Below are 20,698 nucleotides of genomic sequence, written 5' to 3'. Positions count from 1 at the left end.
CAGGTAACAACCCGTTCCTAGGAGTATAAAATCATCACAGCCTGGCCTTGCTTGGGCTCATGCAAAAAATCGGGTTGAACCAAGTAGGTCTAGTTCTTAAAAACCTAGTCCCATGCCAAAGCCCAGGCTTAGGGATAATCAGGCTTCGGGTCTCAGCTTGGGCCTGGGCACAGGCTTTGGTCATTTCTCGTTCGAGCTTGATTTTTTTAATTTTTTAATTTCTTTCACCAAAATAGCTTGTAGGTGTCATTGGGCCTAGGCTTCGGGGAGGGTTGAGTAAGAAAAACATGGTCCAAGCTTTAGTCTGAAAGGGTTGGGTTGGATTGGGCCTCGGGCCTAGTCAGGCCAGTTTTGCAATATAAATATATACCATACCTAGATCATAAACAAGACTGACTGTTGGGATACTGTTGGAAGTGTCTTTTGAAGTCAAAGGGTTTTGCAAGTGAAAAATGACCAACACCCACGCTTCTTCTCCATGGAGCTCTCACTACTTCTACTTTTCATGGGTTGTGAGCCTCATAGAATAGAATCACCCAACCTTTATAGGGAGGACGGGTACCTGTGAGTATAGCAAGATTTGCTATCGGGCCAAACAGTGATGCTTTGGTGTACTTTTCAAGATATTTATTTATTTATTTATTTTGGATTTTTGGCTGCTTTGGGCTAAAAATACGTAACATTTACTATAAAAATAAATATTATATTTCACAAAAATACATGACAAAAGCGTATATGGTACACACCTTTTAGCATTTACCCTAACAACTTTTGCATGTGATGTCTCAGTCAATTCATAGCCTTTTTAGACTATTATGTAGAAAAGATAAAGAGGAGAAATAGAATTTAGTAGTAGGTAACTAACATGAAATATTGTGGGTTAATATATATGTATATATATTTTACTATTATGTCATTTCAATAATAAAGAGAGGCTATGATAGTTAAATTTTTATTTTCTTTATACATTATCATAGTTGTACATTATAAAGAAAGGATTTTATATATAAATGTAAATAAAAAATGACTTAGACCTCCAGTGGGGGTGACCCCCACCACCCCCACTGATTTTTGATTGGCTCAAAAAAAATTTATTTTTTATTTTTTGTTCTCCACTCTTTGACCCCCATGTGTATGTGGAGGTGATAGGGTCACCCCCATGTGGGGGTCTCTAGCACTGTTGAAATGTAAATAGATATTTATATGATGTAATCAAAGGCTCCTTAGAAATAGATATACAAATAAGGACCCTTTAGTAGGGGTTTAAAATCATCCCAGCCAGGCCCATTTGACCTGGCCCTGCTTGGGCTCTTGCAAAAAATTAGGCCAGATTGAGTCGGTCTAGTTCGTAACAATCTAGGCCTAGGTCAAATCCCATGCCCAGGTGTAATCGGGCTTCAGGCCTGGGCATAGGCTTGTGTTCGGCCTGATTTATTTATTTAGTTATTTTCACCAAAATAGCTTCCAGCTGTCATTGGGTGTCAAGCAGCTCGGGCTTCGGGCTAAGTAAGGCTAGAAAAAACATGGCCCAAGCCCTAGCCTGGGGGGGTTAGGCCTTGAGACTGGTCGGGTTGGGTCTCAGGCAGGCATGCATTTTTTTGCAATATATATAGTATGTATGTGTATATATTATATATGATACATGGATGATAAACAAGACTAGCTGTTGGGATGGTGTTGGCAGTGTCATTGGAAGCCAGAGGGTTTGCAAATGAAAAATGATCAACACCCGCACTTCTTCTCCATGGAGCTCCCATTAGTTCTGCTTTTCATGGGTGTATACCTCATAGAATAGAATCTCCCAAACTTTTAGGAAGAAGGGGTACCTACTGAGCACAATCGAATTTGTTATGGGGCCAAACAGTAGGGCTTTGGTGCTCTTTAAGCCCATTTGGTGCTTTTTAAACCCCATTTTATTTTTGGCCACTTTGAGGCAAAAAATATATAATATTTGTCATAAAAATATGTAATATATATATCACAAAAATATATAACAAAAGCGCATATGGTCTACATATTTTAGCATTACCCTAACAGCATTTGCATGTGATGTCTCTTGTTATTCATAGCCCTTTCAGACCGTCATGTAGAAAAGATAAAGAGAAAGAAGAGAATTTAGAAGTGGACAACTAACATGAGATATCGTGGATTAATATATATATTTCACTATTGCGTTATTTCAATAAAAAAAAGACGATGATAGTTAATTTTTTTTATACATTACATAGTTGTACCTTATAAAGAATGACTTTTATGTATAAATTGAAAGAGATATTTATATGATGTAATCAAAAGCTTCTTAGAAATAGATATACAGATAACGACCCTTTGCTAGGGGTGTAAAATCGGCCTGGCTTGGCCCCTCTAGCTTGGTCCTGCTCGGGCTCTTGCCAAAAATTAGGGTCAGACCGGGGCCAGTCCAGTTCCAAAAAATTTAGGCCTAGGCCCAAGTCCAATCCTAGGGTTAATCAGACCTCGGGCCAGGGTTTGGACCTGGTCTTGGGCTTAGCTTGCAAGTGATGTTGGGCGTCAGACAGTTTGGGCCTCAGGTTGGGCTGTTCAGGCTAGGTCAAGCCCAAAAAAGCATGGACCAAGCCCTAGACTGGGGGGTCGGGTTGTGTCGAATATCGGGCCGGCAGACCATTTTTACACTCATTCCCTTCCCCCTCTCCTTATTTATTTTACTTTTGCTTTAATTTTAATTTTTAATTGTTTTTTTTGCTTTTATTTATTTATTTGCAAAAGTTAGTGATTAATTGTTAGATTAACACCATGGAGAACTCACACCCTCTCCTTGATTAGATTAATGGTTTAACCAATGACTTGGTATAAATACAACCAAATACCATTAATCTTATCTTCCCATCTTTCAATTTTCTTTTGTCAAGTGATTTTTTAAGTTAAAATATGATGTGAAAAAATTAAAGTATTTGGAAAATTAAAGCACTTCAATTTATTTTTTTTTAGAATAAATGTGTAAAAGAAATGAAAAAGAATTTTAAATTTTTTTATATGATTTTTTAACTTTTTTATTTTTTTAAATATGTTTTTAACTATTTTAACACAAAACAATTTCTTTTCAATCACAAAAGCATTGCAAACATTATTTGGCTGATTTATAGTTAAAAGCTATGCACAATAAAATTACAAGAAAATTTATAGTTGTGGGCCCTGCTAGAGTAAAGAAAATTCTACATTATTAAATGTACAGATTTGGTTTTTCCCAAATCAGTAATGATACATCCCTTTAATTTGGGAGTTCTAAAAGAGCACTAATTATGTGAGAAATATAAAAAAAAAGAAAAAAAAAAAAGCAAAATCAAAACATCACATCACATGAGACCTACACACCAATTAAAACTATTAAAACTCTTAATTTAGAGTTCCCAATCTTTTTTTCTTCCCCAAATACATAAGAATGTTTTGTTAATGATTTATAGTGGTGTTTGATTATCACGTGTATTGGTTGCCTTTTTTTTATTTTATTTTTTTATTTGAGTGTAGTGGTCGTCTTTGTTTTTAAATTTAGTGATGCTAGATTATGATATAGTGGTGATAATTGTGAAACACATAAATGGACACATTAATTTTTAAATATTTAAGGGTCAGAATTAGAGATTCTTATGGTGTGATTATTTTTTTTTAAAGGGTGTGTACACTAGTCATTTCTTGAATTTCTAGATGTTTAGGTCCAAATTAACATAATGTTTTTACAAGAAAAATGATATGTCGCCATAATTTTTATATAAAATTTACTCTCAAAATGATGTAACAATGATAAAAATTACACCCATATAGAATTACTTATTTTGTTTTTATTGCAATATTTGCGTACAATTTTTTATTTTCATTTTTTATATAGCACTACTTGTTCTATAATATGAAAAAAGTATCTATATAATATTATTTTCTTTTCTATTTTTTGTTTTGCAAATATACATCTATTTTAATATTGATTGGGAAAATTATTGCATATTTAATGATATTCTTTTTTTAATTTTTTTTTATAATTATAAAAATGTATATTTTAATATATTTACGTACAATATTTTCGCTATTTCCTTCCCCTCTCTTCTCATTTATTTTACTTTTTCTTCCATCTTCAACCCTTCTTTTTTCATTGTTTTTCTGCTTTTATTTTTTATTTTCTTATTAGCAAAAATTAGTAATTAGTTATTAGATTAACATCTAAGGGAGTTGAACTCACACCTTTTACTTTTTCTTCCATCTTCAACCCTTCTTTTTTCATTGTTTTTCTGCTTTTATTTTTTATTTTCTAATTAGCAAAAATTAGTAATTAGTTATTAGATTAACATCTAAGGGAGTTGAACTCACACCTTCTCCTAACAAACACTAAAGTCTTGCCTCCTATTATACTCCTAAGAGTGTAACTCAAAATTTCTCCTTAAGAAAGACTTAGTGACCAAAGGACTAGCCACGCAAGTGGTTTAACATAGTGACTACATTGGTACAAATACAATCAAATACCATTACTCGTCTTCCCATCTTTTAATTTTCTTTTGGGAAGTGATTTATTTTTAGTAAATTTTTTATTAAAATATGAAGTGAAAAATGAAAGTGTTTGTAAATGACTCTAATTTTTATTTCATTTTTTATGGAAAATATGCAAAAAAATAAAAAAATGAGTTTTTGTTTTTTATATGAGTTTTAAGCTTTTTGATTTTTGAATAAGTTTTTAACTATTTTAATACCAAACTTCTCCCCGATCACAAAGCATTGCAAATATCATTTCGTTCGTTTATAGTTTAAAGCTATGCACAATAAAATTACAAGAAAATCTATAGCCGTGCCCCTGGTTAGAGTAAAGAAAAATCTTACCGTCCTTGTTTGTCATCCTCTAAAAAAATTAAAAAGTCAAAAAGTTACTATCTTATTTAAGTTATATCATCTTATTTAAGTCATATCACCTCTCTATCACATCACTTCAAACCCAAACCATACCCAACTCGTATTTTATAAAAAGTCAAAAAGTGCATTTATTTAGAATATCCCAAAAGTGTACTGTTTTGATTTCCCCCAAATATTTAGGTTGTATTCGGTTGATAAATTTTAGTAAGGATTTGAAAAGAAAAAGAAAAAGTTGTGTGAAATGTCGATAAAATGTAACTATATTTTATTCGTATTTTACATACTTTTTCCCTTTCATTTGCTAAATCTCCAACCAAATTTATTAACCAAAATAATATTAGGAATGTTTGGTTAATGATTTATAGTTGTGTTTGATTATCACGAATAGTGGTGGTTGTTATTTTTTGTTTTTTTGTTTTTAGAATTGTGTATAGTAGTTGTCTTGGTTTAGAAATTTTGTGATCCTAGATTATGATATAGTAGTGATGGTTATGAAACAAATAAATGGCGGACATTAATTTTTACAGCTAGAGGGTGGGTCTAGCGGAAAGCTGAGGAGCCTATTTTCAATGCTGGGAGTGAAGCAAGAAAAATCTCTCATTTGAGGCCTTTCACGGCCATAATAATATCAACAAGCCTGAAACTCTAGTTAATAAATCAAAAGAGGGATGAACCGGATTTGAGTTAGTACAAATGTTTCAGGGTCAATACTAAGATAATAAGAAGAGAAAATCTCTTTACGCTTTACTAATATAGTTATATAGGTTTTCTTGCTTTCTTCGCATGCTTTCGGGGTCGTGTTCGTGTCGTGATATTTTGAATGTGTCAAAATTATCTTAATAATAACCTAACTCATCTATTATTTCGTGTTATTGTGTCATGTCATTTCTAATTTGTATCCGATTTGTATAGTATTAATGTGTCATGTAAAAATATTTTACCATAAGCTAAAAATATCGAGTGTACAAAAAATATTAAAAAAAAATTCTTCACAATTTAATTTTTACGAAACTAATCTATATTGAATGAAATTATTCATAAGAATATTTGATTTCAATTCAATTTGATTTTCTTAATTTACAAAAACAATATCTTATTATTATTATTATATATATATATATATATATATATATTTTTACTAAATTAACTCAAACAGTAGACAAATAAATTTTCAATTGAAAACAAAAACAAAACCTTTATTAGCTTTCAAATCCTATTTTACATGCTTTTTTCTTAGTTAGATAGGAGTTATATAAGAGATTAAAAAATGTCATAACACCCTTTAATAGAAATAATATTAAATATGTAACTAATTTTTCATTATAGCAATTATTCGTGTCAGCTTTGTTCTATACAAATTTGACAATAATCCAACCTATTTAATATTCGTGCTAACGAGTTGTGCCATATACATATTCATGTAGATTTGAATCGTATTATCATATCAAAAATTCCTGCCTTGATCATGTAGTGCAGTTTAATTTTAATGAAGTGTTCATGCCTTTTTGGGGAGAGAGAGAGTGTGTGTGCGCGCGCGCGCACTGTGAACACATGAAACATCTATTAGCAATATTATTCCATATATGCACATTGAAATCCAATAATACAAGCATATGCTTTGTGTAGTTTCCCAGTAAAAATAAATGTACGCATACAATTTCCACAAGACGAGGAGGTAAACCTTTTCCTACCACCTCTGGTTCATTTCCATGTCTCACTAAAATTAATTTCATACATACAAAACAATTTGTATAAGAATACCATCAAACCTAGTAAATCCTCTCTGCAATAGATACAGGATGCAGGAAAACGACAATACCAATTATATTATCTTTGCTTCCACGTTCAGCAGCCTCGGTTGCCAATCTCTTTGAGCACATCCCAGGCTCTTTCACTATGTCCTTTATTATGCAAACAATCTCTGCGTTGCTCATAACATCCCAGAGCCATCGCTAGCCATAACCTGACAGTCGAACACAAATTGTTACTCTCTCTATAAAAATGTGATATGCTAACAAGTCACAACCATCCGTCATAAATAAAGCAAAATTTTGAAAATGGTCTGATTACAAATGAAACATACATCATATGCATTTGAATTAAATAAGAATTATTGGGAAAAGCATAAAGGTCGCAAAATTATGTAGGGTTTTACTTCCCACCCCCCTTTTTAGCCACTGTAATTTTTTTCAAAAGATCATTTTTTAGAGATCACTAAACTAAATAATATAACTCCAAGTTCAAAAATATGAGAAGCATGTGAAGGGAGGTGTTAACAGTTGATATTGGTAATATGACAAGAAAGTTGAATATGAAGAGATAATAAAAATAGAAAAGAGAGAAGAAAGAACACAAAAAGTTAATGTGGTTCAGTCAATCTTGGCCTACGTCCACACATACAAAGCCCTATGGGCTACATCTTTTATTCACACTAGTTAATCCTCTTGATTACATGGTACACCATATATATAGTGGGAGATACAATCAAATCCCTTCAATTATGGATCTTCATATATTCTGATATCTTTAACACTATAATATTATCTCAAACTTAACTAGTCCCAAATATACTAGAGAGGTTATCTTCCAAATATTAGGTATGGACTGTATCACTTTACATGTAGTTCCACACCCTCCTTGTTTTGTCTTATTTCAATGCTTTGAAACCATGAGGTGTGAATGGGGAGGGAAGAGATAGGGCAAGGTCGCTAGAATTTTTTTATTTTTAGAACCGAAAAACAAAGGCATAAACCATAATCGTTCAAATTGTGGTATACGATCTCTTTTGAATAAGTTTGATCTGAGTGCCTACCTGTGTTATGCACTAACAAACGAAAAGCATAATACAAATTAGAATAATTACAAGTCTGCCAAGATAATTTTTTTTTTTTTTTTGATAACTTAGCATCTGGCCCACTAGACCGACTACTCCGGAAGACCAATCCCACATCCACTAGTGGGGGGTCGGGCAAAGTCCCATATGAACTGGTCTCGAGAAATTGTTTGCACTTAGTAGATTTTGAAGGGAGCACACCCTGGGCTCAAGTCTTGACCACTAGGCCAACCCCTTGGGGTTAGTCTGCCAAGATACTTGTATTCTATTTTTAACTGTAAACATAACAAAAGAATAAGGGTTGAATTCAAGAAGCCTCAAAATGCTTCAAATGAAAGAGAAATTAGACCTGTGGTTTAGTTTTGATATTGTCTATGATGCTTTTGTTGGTTGTGTTTTACAGTGATATATGTTTGATATTTCACAATACAAAATTAGTGAGTGGCTAGCAAATGTTAAACTTGTACTTTGAATTGTCAATATCCTTTGGTGTTAGGTATTGGATAGCTTAATGAAATATGAGAATGTAACATGATTTTGTCATTAGTATTTGATGAATAATTCATTACAAAAGGAGTACAAGTGTTTTAAAAGTTTTACATTTTTCCTGCTGTAATGATTGAGATTAAAAAGCTCCAAAATAAGTCTCTGATATTTGTTTTATGATTAAATGTTCATTATCTAAATTATTTTGGAGTTAGAAAGGGTTTTGGATGAGTTTGAGATGCTTAACACGTGAAAATCTTAAAAACATTGAAGGTCTTGAGTCGACCTCAAATAAATGAGTCGACCCTGAACTCCAATTGTCGTGCAGATAAAAGGATTAGTCAACTCCTTGACAAAATAAATCGAATCCCTTAAGAAAAGTTCTGAGAGCTTCAGATTTCACCTAGATTCAAAATAAGTTGACTCCTTCGCAAAATTTAAATTCTAAAATATGCAACAGCTACTTCGTTCTGAAGCTCGGGAGGGTCCAAGGCAAGTTGCGGAGACTTACGGAACTAGCATGAGACTCTCGGTTTGAGAACTAAATAAAAAAATGCATTTTTTTCACACTTAAGCTCGAAAATAAGCCGTCGAGGGCCAAAATCGTGTAACAGACACGAAAAGGCCCAGGGAACATGTCAAACGCCTCGTTGTCCCACCGGTCGTCCGGCCGATTGACCTCAACAGTGCATTTTTTTTTTTTTTTTTTTTGTTTTTGCAATTGACATACTTTAATTTTTATATATTTGAAAAAAATATTTTCTGAATTTTTAAATTTTTTTTGTGTTTTAATAGAATTTTGAGTTGTATGTTTGGTTATAAGTTGTAAATTTTTGTATCAAATATCAAATGTCACATAAAAAATTTCCCACTCAATTCAAAACTCTTTCACCAAACAAATTTTCCACACTCAAATCATAATTCCAAAACTCACAGACTCAAAATACAACTCCTACTCTCAAATCATAGTTACAAAGCTCTACCAAACGCAACCTAAGATTTCAAAGGAAAATTCATTCGCAAATGACGTCAGATCAGATCAAACATAACAAAAAGAAATACCACCCTTTCCTTGTCCACCTTGAACCACTTTCCAACCCTAAAACTTTGATGGCAACTTTAATAATAATATAAATAAATAAATAAATAAAAAGAAGTATATTTAAGACAATTCTGCATGCGCAATTAGGAATAGTTTAGACAATTTTCCTATAGTGTACATTGATACATTTCCTGTGCTAACTCATGAGCAATACTACAAGAAAATGACATAGTTAGCCTTACAGCATGACAATCGTTTTTGGTGTCCTTCAATTTCTATCACATTCACAATTCTTCCTGTTTTTGTAGAGCGCTAGATAACTGAGGAGTGCTAATAGGCATTTTGGCTTTTGTGACAAGTCTGACTGTTGCTATTGGTCAGTACCCCTTTAATGCTTTCTCTAATAAATCTTTTACTCACAAAAAATATAGATAATAAATAAAACTGCTTTTGCTGGCCATTGTAAGCCCTCAAACCTGTAGTGGAAGCGCAACTTTTTCCCATCATAGAGCAATTCAGAAGCTGATATAAGTTAGTCCACTAGTAAACCTTTCGTCAGCTGTTTCAAGAACCTTATGCGTACAGTGAACATCATCAGCTATTTCAAGAAATCATTACCTCATGTTTTTATCAGTTCAGCGAACCAGAAATAAAGAAGGTTACTACCTTGCTTCTAGGAGCAAAACCAGTTAAACGGTCAATATATCGAACAAAACAACCAGATTCAATCAAGTTACACACATACCCCTGGTTCAAACATCTGAAGTAGTATTAGTCAATAAAACTCAACTACAAAACAATTGATCTTTTAAAGCTATGGGACACTTTGATAATATTTCGTATACTTTTAAGTTCCAACTTTCCATGGGCTTCATCTACAGGTAATCTAAGTTGTTGGAGATGATGATCCAGTTGTTTGGCAAGGGAAGTGGGTTAATCAAAGGGAACACAGTGAGTGTGAACTGTATGGAGGAGTTAAGTGGCTGAATAGTCTAGTGGCAAGCTGGAGTTTAATTTTTTCTCTTGTTGGAGAGTGCAGGTGTGAGTATAATATTTTATAAATGAAGATTGGGCAAGGTCGGCAACGGTTTAGGATTGGAAGAGAATGAAGACAAGGGGTGGGCTTAGGCAAACACAAACGAAGAAAATGTGAAAAGGGGTTGACAAGATTTACTTTTCATTCTTTTTCATCCTATCATCTTATAATGTCATTCTTTTTTTTGGCCATTTTCAGTTCTGTTTTGAAAACCAATGAAACCAACAATGCATATTCTCTAGCTTCTCCCTCAATATATATATTTTTTAAGAAATTACTTTTAAAAATGCAGCAGAATAGGGGGCTGCATTAATATGTGATGAGTTTTCCTACAAATATATATATATATATATAAAAAAAATAGAAAAAAACAGGGCTCAGAAATAAACTAGTAAATAAATTCTTACATGGATTACTGAGTGAGGACAAATTTGAGAAACTTCCGCAGGAAGCTGTTTAGCAGATTTAATAAGTGAATACTTTGCGGTGAGAATTAAATTGTTGCTCTCAGCATCTACAACATTCAAGAGGAAATTTTAAAATTTGGATCAGCAATTCATAATTGTCATAAAGACTTTCTGGCAATGAAAATTTAATAGCATCTAAGCAGGAAACAAGCATAAATACAAGAAATATCCTTTCAAGAAGAAGAAAATGACTAAGAAATAAAAATGATGACTGCCAAAAACTCGCTCTCTCCCCCTCTCCAGATATTCACCCACAAGCAGCAAGGGTGCAACTCCAAACATCTGCTCCATTAACGTATTCACCCCTTGACAACCTCCCAACACCTAATACTAGTCTCTGATAATTCAATGAACCCATTCCCTTCCCCAAATGCTGGTCCCAATTCATCATGGTTTCTTGGAGGGGAGTGCAAAGAGAGAAAAAAAATAAAGGGACCATAGCTCACTAAATCAAGCAGTAAAGAGATGATCAACTGTCTTCCCTCTGTTCTTACATACAAAAACAAATGGGCAAAATAAATCTTGAATGTATTTCTGAAGGCCAATGAACTATCCATGTTAAAACTAATAAATTTTTAATGTTCAAACTAATAGCAACTGACTTGGGGACACAACCTCAATGAAGCATAAAATAATAAAAGAGGTAAACAGCAAAAGAAAAACATTTTGTTTGGGTGCCTTTATTCAAGAAAGAGATACAAAACTTTGAGGATGTGAACAGTGCCCAGACAATTACAGTTGGTGTCATTTCTATGGCTAATTATTTCAAAAGGAAAGCAAATAAGCTCAACAGAGAAGATTTTACAAGGGTTAAAAGTAGTTACGGGTCATAAACTAAGACCAAAAAAACAATTTCAGTAGAAGTAGATGCTAGGAGGCAATTCTAAAAATCCTTAAAGGTCAGACCTAGGCTTGGAATTGCACCACACATTCCCTAATAAATTGCTAGAAAATTCCTCGAGAACTTCTCTCTATTGAACTGAATGCATCTAGTAGGTATTATATGTAGACTAGCAGATAATCCTAACCTATGTTACGCGGACTCAGGTACAAGTATCGGGTGCGGGAGGGTATCTAGAGGTCAGACCCAGCAAACCTCAAATTTAAGGGTACACTGACTCGGTATAAAAGGTCATATTTTATATTTTTAATCTATTATATGAGATAAAACAATGTTAACTTATATGTAACATACAATGTCAAAAAAGCATTTTATTTATTTTATAGCAATAATACAACAATATATACATATAATAACAGTGTTAAATAAAAATATGTATGGAGTGTCCGATGAGAAGTATCAGACATATATCCCACACCATTGCCCAAGTGTCGGGTGTCCAACATGAGTATTTGGTTTCTTTTTAGTCAATGTAACATAGAATCCTAACTTCGGTAGGATTTAGAATCCAAATTTAAAATTTTATATGCTTGCTAGTGCAATCCATATAACCAGTATAAAGTCATCAACTAAAGATCCAATACATCGCATGGACCAATAAAAAAAAAGCCGATGTCAGGCAAACTAAGAAATATGAAAATATTTTGATTTGAAAAAACAAACAAAAGATGTAGAAACTGATCCAAACATACCAACCTGATAACAACAAAACAAGATGTCACTAAGACTAAAAATGTGACCATTGCAATGTCTCAAATAGGCCCTACCCTAAAATCAAGTCAATTTCAACAAATTTTTTCTAATTTTCTTATTTTACTCTTTCTAGTCCCTCATATGGATTACATCGGAACTATTAGACAATGGGCAAATAAGAAAAAAGCATAGCATCCCAGACCTTCGTCAAGGAAAACTCTGTGTGTGTGTGTGTGTGAGAGAGAGAGAGAGAGAGTCAAAAACCATAATAGCATTAATTTATTAAGTTCAACTCTCTCCCTGCAATGTTGGGCCGTTGGGACATGGGGAAGTGGGCTTAAATACAAGTACTTACAAAAGAAAGCAACTCCAAAATCATTATTTGTGCAGGTCTTTTTTCATTTTAAGTTGAGTGTTGATTTCCATTAAAACCTGTTGAAACCAACACCTATTCCACAATCAACAAAGAACTCAACCATTGTTGCTGCCTCAACAGTTTTCCTTTTTTATTTATTTCCCCTGTATGGTGTGTTTATCTCACAATTTTTAAAACTCATTTACAAATAGATATATATAATTATACAAATATCAATCCTGTGGCCTACCAGGCTACAATGTACAGCATTCATTGAACTCAGATCTAAAAACCAAATTGATAAATATGTTTCCAGAGGATATACTGGCCACTAAATTGTTCGCCCTAATTTAACTGTCATGTTTAAAGAAATAATAATAATCATAAAAATAACACGAAATTGATCCTAAGCACAAAAACTGGCTTTCATAATCCTGCAGGCCTATTGGATATAGACATTCACTGAAATTCATATAAACATAAACAAAATTTTTCCAGTTGTTTAGACCAGCCAGTATCATTATTATGTCATAATAAAAAGGCTTATTTGAACAAGCATAAAACAAACTGAAAATATAAGAAAGAGTGTACATATTGAAACATAAAACATAAATAATAATAATAATAATAATAATAATAATAATAATAATAAAAGCAAAAGCAAAAGAAAAATTAAAACTAAGGAAAACAATTTAACGAGAAAACAAGATGTGTCCTTGATACAAGTATTGAAAAGAAAGAAACTGAGTACCAAGAACCAATAGTTGATCAAACTCATATCCTGGCTTCAAGACAGATTTCATCAAACCCACAAGCCCTGCGCAGCAGTGCCTTGAAAGTCAGTAAACAATGAAAGAACGCAGCCTTAAACAACCCTTTCTTCTTGAAGACAGAAAATATACCTTGGTGATCTGACAAATGTTCTGCAGAAATTGTACCCTTGGTGTAACCTTTTGCATTGACACATACTATTGCTGCATGAGGGGTTACTCGCTCAACCACTCTAGAAACAATAGTGCCCAACTTGGCCACATCATCATCAGTAACCCTGCCAGTAGAAAATCTCAGTTGAGATTAGTACACTGTTCAATGTGAAAAATGCAATTCAGGAATTGACATATATTTCCATTACCATACATGACTGTAGATTATGAGTATCAACATTTTATGTAACAGACAAGGAACAAGATTTCATTTTGTTTCAATGAAAATGACCGAAACATTTCAGTTTTCCAAGAAACCAACACAACACTGGTTGAAAACCAAAATTCTAGTGTTTCCACCAAAACACATTGAAACTCACCAAAACACTACGAAATACACAGGAACAATTTGTTAGAGACCCATTAGGAGTCCTTAGCCAAAATTGTTTGTGTTTTTCCATTTTGTAAAGAAAAAGAAACAAGAAGTTTCGAAGCAAACAAAACATGTCAAATGTGATAAAAGAAATATGAGAAAGTAGAATAGAGAAATAGAGAGATAAAGAGAATAGAAACAGGACATGATAGAGCTATTTATTCTCTTCTACTGTATTCACATATATCTTCTTCTCCCCCTCTTCCCTAGTACTTTTAGTTTTTCTCTTTTTTTTTTTTTTTTTTTTTTTGATCGGCAAAAAGAATACTTTATTGATGGAAAAACAAAGATTACATCAATAAAGGGGGAGCTTGGAGCTTAAAACAAGCTCCAACCTCCAAGTTGGTGAGAAACCAACGAGCCAAACAAAACAAAGGAAGAAGAAACAAGGAAAACCAAAACAGAACAGATAGCCCACATTTGGAGCACCAATAACACCAAAACCACATTTGGAGCACCAATACTTTTAGTTTTTCTCTTAACAAAGACAATCCCCACTCCCCAACCCAACCATTTCATTTATCATTTGCAAAGAATCATAGACACAGATAAGGATGCAGACACAAGACATGCTCATTTTTAAAAAAATGGGGACACGGATATTGCGGGGAAAAAGCAATAAAATATTTTTCATATATTTTAATTTTCTATGTAGATTAATATTACATCTGGAAACAATCAAAATTAACAAAAACTAATACTAATTCAATATTGAAATAAATAAATAAATCACCTTTAAATTAACACTTGTCGTTTGTATCTTTTTTATGGATGATATATGAAGTATTTAAATCTAAGCAAAAAGAAATTAACATTCAACATCCAACATACATCAAAAGCACTAAAGCAAGGGAGAAAAAAAAATACTTCGCATGTCCCCAGAGTAGTGTTTTAAAAAGCTCTAGGCGTGAGGTGCAAGGCGAGGCACATGCCTCATCAAAGTGAGGCACAAGTCGTAGGCTATAAGTAAAATTATAATATAGGCAAGGTTTTCAACATAAGCAACTATTTCTAAAATTTCAAAAAACATAGAAATTTCAATATTCTAAAAATCATAAAAATAACATTCAACGTTCCGAAAATTTCTCAAAAATAACATTCAACCTTACTTTATCCAATACTACCTATCTTCCTTCATTAATTTATATTCACTTCTTTTTTAGATAAGAAACTCGCAACATATAGTACCTTAGTGGTTTTGATTTTAAACCGGGACCAAATTGCCTGATAGCTTCAATCATTGGCCCAAAGTTGTCCTAATTCACTACGTTGAAAGGAATGCCAAAGTCATATATCCATATTGCAATCCAAGGGCTTTTTCTCAATCCCTAAGGGTTTTTTAATATAAAAATTGAGGCTCAAAGCACGTGTTTATGTTTGTCGGCAGTGGCGGCGGGGGGTTTGGTTGTTGGTGCCGCTAAGTTTGATGTGGTTGGTTTGGTTGGAACGGAATCGACGAACGTTTCAAGAGGTTCATCATTGTGTATCCTGGCTAGAGTCGTTTATTATTTGTTTGGTTGGAAAGGAGGACAGGTTCGGATTTGTTTGTTCTTTTTTGATTTTTTGGATGATGTTATTGCTTAGGTGTTAGTTTTTCACCCCATGCCAAGGCTCTTTTTGTATTCTTTTGCATCATCTTGATGCTCGCTCGATAAATTTAGTTTTTTTTTTTTTTGGATGCTCACTTGTTTGGATGGTTAAGTAGGTGAGAAATGATGAGAAAAGGATTCTCACCAAACTTATGTTTTGTTTCTCACCAAAAGCGGTGAGATTTGGTGAGAAAGGAATTGGTTTAATGAAACTTTTCTAAAATACCAAAATTACCCTTATGAAAAAAGAGGGATTTGGTGATAGCCCCCTCATTATTTAATTTGTCTTTCAAAGGGACAAGAATTATATAAGTACTTTCAAACCCCTTAATATTTTAAAACTTGTTTCTTTTACTATATTACCCTCATATCTATCAGCTCTCCTATTAAGCCATCTTCACAGTGTATTTCAGAGTAAAATTTTACTCTGTATAAAAGTAAAATTTTAATCTGAATAAAAGTAAAATGTTACACTCTGAAACTAAAAGTAAAATTTTACTCTGTATAAAAGTAAAATTTTACTCTGAAAAACTAGTAAAATGTTAGACTCTACACAAAAGTAAAATTTTACTCTGTATAAAAGTAAAATTTTACTCTGAAAAACGAGCAAATTGTGAGACTCTGAAGCTAAAGTAAAATTTTACTCTGTATAAAAGTAAAATTTTACTCTGTATAAAAGTAAAATTTTACTCTTAAAAACGAGCAAATTGTGAGACTCTGAAGCTAAAGTAAAATTTTACTCTGTATAAAAGTAAAATTTTACTCTGAAAAACTAGTAAAATGTTAGACTCTACACAAAAGTAAAATTTTACTCTGTATAAAAGTAAAATTTTACTCTGAAAAACGAGTAAACTGTAAGATTCTGAAGCTAAAAGTAAAATGTTACTCTACACAAAAGTAAAAAAGCGAAGGCAGTGTTTGTGGCGGCTGAAGTGTTTGGCAATGTGTTAGAATTTACCTTCACCTACACCACTACCACCTCACCTACTCCACTAAACCTAACCCACTACACCACTACCACCTCCACTTCACCTACACCACTACCACCTCCACTTCACCTACTACACCTATATCTCCTATATAAGGAGCCTCTCACATTTGTACTAAATATAACAATCAGATATCAATCAATAAGAATACATCAATTTTAACATGGTATCAGAGCAAGGTTAAGATCTTAGTATTTCTCGCTTCACCGGCGGGCGGCAACCTCGCCTTGGCCGCCCGCCGGATCTCAACCTAGTCTGCTAAAATTTTCTACCCATACCTTTCCACCACTGCTTCCTAGTTGATGAATCTGTTGCTCCAGCTGGACGGAAGGGCAGCTCTCTGGTTTCGGATTCCGGTTCAAGCTCGGACTGCCGGAGAGTTTCTTTCTCTCCAGGCCAAGTCCTCCTCTCTGCAGTCTCGCATGTTTTCTAGGTCAGCACAAGTTCTTTTCCAACTGTAAAAAAAAAAAAAAAAAAAAAAGGAACTGAAATGGAGAAGAGTAGTAGAGCTCACTCTCGGTTTTTCGCTGATTTTGTTCTGTTAATCGCGACGGCGATCTTCGCTCTCCGTGTTGTTGAAGGGACTACTGATTCGTCTGACGTTCAAGCTCTTCAGGTTATCTACAATTCACTGAACAATCCTCCGCAGCTACCTAATTGGAAAACGAGTGGTGGAGAATGTCAATCTTAACTGGCAATCTTACCAGTTCCTTCAGCGCATTCTCCAATCTCTCTACAGTGTGTCCCTTTGTTGACTGATACAACCCACACTCACAAGCACACTTTTTCTTTTATTTATTTATTTTACTTTTTTATTCTCTTTATCCTATACCCTCCCGTCCAGAGCATTTTCTCAAATCCCATCTTTTCATATAACCCATCATGCATCCCACTCACTGAAATATTAAAACTATATCACCCAACCATCTTCTGCTTTTTTGGTTTTCACCAAAGTAATGGGCCAGCTGTCCACTCCTATTGCTCCACTTTCTTTATTTATTTATTTATTTTTTTAAATAAAAAAAAAAAGATAAAAAAATAAATAAATAAATAAAGAAATAAATAAAATAAAAATAAAATAATAAAAAAAAAAAAACACAATACACTCATTTTATTCATATCAAGATCAACCCTGATCCACATTTTTACACCAAAAAAAAAAAAAAAAAAAAAAAAAAAAAAATACAACAACAACAAAAATACACAAAAATCACAACAACAACAGCTTTGTTTTCTTTTCTGCAGACGGCCACCCACTGCCCTACTCTGCCGCCGGTCTCTTCTTCTTGCCTCCGTCCTGGGCGGCCCTTGACGGTGTTGCCTCCGTGTTTCCTTGTCCACCAAGCACGTTCACTCCCCCATACTCCTCCACTGCAGCATATGGCGGACCTCCAAATCGGAACATCACGGTGGCCTTCCGCTTCAGCTCCTTGTTTTCTGCCTTCAGCACACTTATCTCTGCTCGCGCATCCTTATACATGCGTTGGAGCAGAGCCAGCTGGGAGTTTAACTGTTGCACTTCATTTGTCCTACTCTGTAGCCGGTTCGACAAGTTTGTGACCGCCGTCATGCTTTCCACACATGCCTTCAGAGTATACTGAATAGCCTCCACATCCGTTTGCACCGCCATTTTTTGCTCCACCGACTGCATCGGAAAGTTCAACGGAGCAAACCCAGTGGTGTTTGGTTGAGGTTCACGGGACACCGCACCCGTTATCTCTCTTGTTGACTCGTTGAGGTCGGGAAAGAGGGTCAGCAGACCACGGGACGACGAAGCCATTTTCTCTCGCAACAGAGTGTTACAGACTCTCTCTCTCAGCACAACAGTGTTACAGCCTCTCTCTCTCAGCACAACGAAGAGTTTACAGACTCTCTCTCAGCGCACAACGAAGAGTTTTTCAGACTCTCTCTCTCAGCACAACGAAGTTTTTTTTCAGAGGTTTTTCGCAGCTTTTCTCTGCCTCAGCCTCAGCATCAACCTTGGTTAAATAGCCAAGGCAGCCACGCGCATCGCGCGCCTCTTGCCACCAGCCGACAAACGGGCACGCAAGCCAAGGCGCCCACGTGCCTCGCCATCATGTCCGGCACACCTTTTGATGAATTGGGCACGCCTTTTGATGGCACGCCTTTTTTATGGATTGGGCACGCCTTTTGATGGCACGCCTTTTGAAAAATTGGGCGCACCTTTTGAGGATGCGATTTTTTAAGGGGTCCGACAAGACTCTGTAAACTGTCCCGACATTGATTCCGGTTAGCTCCTTTATGGGTCCGACAAGACTCTGTAAACTGTCCCGACATAGATTCCGGTTAGTTTCTACAAGGGTCCGACAAGACTCTGTAAACTGTCCCGACATTGATTCCGGTTAGTTTCTACAAGGGTCCGACAAGACTCTGTAAACTGTCCCGACATTGATTCCGGTTAGCTCCTTCATGGGTCCGACAAGACTTTGTAAACTGTCCCGACATTGATTCCGGTTAGTTTCTACAAGGGTCCAGCAAGACTCCGTAAACTGTCACAACAACTGTTACAACATTGTCTGCTACAACGGTCCGACATGACCCCATAAACTGTCTTCTACATCGGTTTGACACCACCATACAGTGTCCTCTACATGGTTATGACACCCCCATACAGTGTCCTCTACAACGTTATGACACCACCATCCAGTGTCTTCACCAATGGTCTGACACGACCATACAGTGTCTCTTATCCTCTTTTATTTTTATGTATTTTCTTGTTTTGTTCCTCTCTTCAAACTCAAGTTGGTTAGTTTCTATCCTCCTTGAGTTTGCGGGGGGCTGTTAGAATTTACCTTCACCTACACCACTACCACCTCACCTACTCCACTAAACCTAACCCACTACACCACTACCACCTCCACTTCACCTACACCACTACCACCTCCACTTCACCTACTACACCTATATCTCCTATATAAGGAGCCTCTCACATTTGTACTAAATATAACAATCAGATATCAATCAATAAGAATACATCAATTTTAACACAATGACCACCTCTTAACAGTAAAATTTTACTGTCATTCTAACACCAGAGTAAAATTTTACTCTAATTCTTTCAAACAAAAAACAGAGCAATAGAACAAGAGTAAAATTTTACTCTCATTATTTGAAACAAAAAACAGCGCAATAGAACCAGAGTAAAATTTTACTCTGGTTCTGTCAAATGAAATTAGATCAAAAACAACAAAAATAAATAAAAAAAAAACAAACAAACAAACAAACAAACAAACAAAAACAAAACAAATTAATCAACAAATCAACATATCTAATTGAGAAGAAAAACTTCTAAAACTCGATCAACAATCACAAATCTAAATGAAAAGAATACATGTGTTCAACAACACTCATACACACAAATATATATATATATATACATATATTCAAAACTCAAATCTGTGTTTAAAAAAATATGTATAACCAAACAACTCCACCAAACATGCCTCAATTTAGAGACGATCTGTTTCTCCTTGTAGACGATCTCCTTCGATTCCGGCACCGGAGGACAATTTTTCGGCCCGTAGTTGATTTCGTTCCTAATGTTCTTGATGAGTTCATTGTAGAGATCGGTTTCGGCATTGTTGATCGCCGGAGTTTCGCATGATAATTGACTGGACTTGGCTAGGAGAGTGATGATGATGACGTTGCTATCATCGCCGAAGAAGAAGAAGTTACCAAAATTGTCGAGAAACAGAGCTTCAGATCTGGAAGGAGGAGCACGTCGGCGGAGAACAAAGTCAGAAAGGAAAGAGGAAGGAGAGAGACAGAGAAGGTGGGGAGAGAGTGGGTGGAAAAGGTGGGAAAATTTAGTTGAGGGTATAATAGTCTAATAAAATATTTAAATAATAAATTTTGTTCTTTATACAAGACTTTATAATTATGAGGGGGTTTAGAAAGTATAATTTTTTTCTTAATCCTTTTAACAATAAAAGGAAGGTAAAAGGGGTTTATAGCCAAATTTGCCTATGAAAAAACATAGCCTATTAATATGGAAGGTTATTTTAGTAAAATGAAACACAACACTTTCCTTTCTTTTTTCTTATTTACTCTATCCAAACAAG

At 34.5% G+C, this 20,698-nt stretch overlaps 1 protein-coding gene across 18 annotated transcripts in view; it reads right to left on the bottom strand.

Annotated features, from left to right (window-relative positions):
- Positions 1 to 6,430: 6,430 nt before the first annotated feature.
- LOC114304640 (rRNA biogenesis protein RRP5-like) overlaps positions 6,431 to 20,698 on the bottom strand; it is a 130,689-nt gene continuing 116,421 nt past the window's right edge. For 4 of the 18 annotated variants that reach the window (XR_014358621.1, XR_014358617.1, XR_014358624.1 and 1 more), the window contains 4 exons: positions 13,585 to 13,730; positions 13,434 to 13,499; positions 10,674 to 10,780; positions 6,431 to 6,832 (listed from right to left, as the gene is read on the bottom strand). Coding sequence is in view for 7 of the 18 variants with exons in the window: in XM_082912473.1 (XP_082768599.1) it covers positions 9,746 to 9,802; positions 9,897 to 9,977; positions 10,674 to 10,780; positions 13,434 to 13,485 (297 nt within the window). In the remaining 11 variants the exon portion in view is untranslated. Of the gene's footprint in view, positions 6,833 to 9,402; positions 9,803 to 9,896; positions 9,991 to 10,673; positions 10,781 to 13,433; positions 13,500 to 13,584; positions 13,731 to 20,698 lie in introns of those variants that run through there. The other 14 variants (XM_082912473.1, XM_082912470.1, XM_082912474.1 and 11 more) reach the window with 6 other exon arrangements.

Source organism: Camellia sinensis, unplaced genomic scaffold (genome assembly GCF_055761805.1).
Source record: "Camellia sinensis isolate YWXY unplaced genomic scaffold, ASM5576180v1 Unanchor3, whole genome shotgun sequence".
In the NCBI taxonomy this organism is placed as follows: Eukaryota; Viridiplantae; Streptophyta; class Magnoliopsida; order Ericales; family Theaceae; genus Camellia; species Camellia sinensis.
Note: the sequence above shows the minus strand (reverse complement) of the source record. Positions and strands in the feature narration are given on the sequence as shown.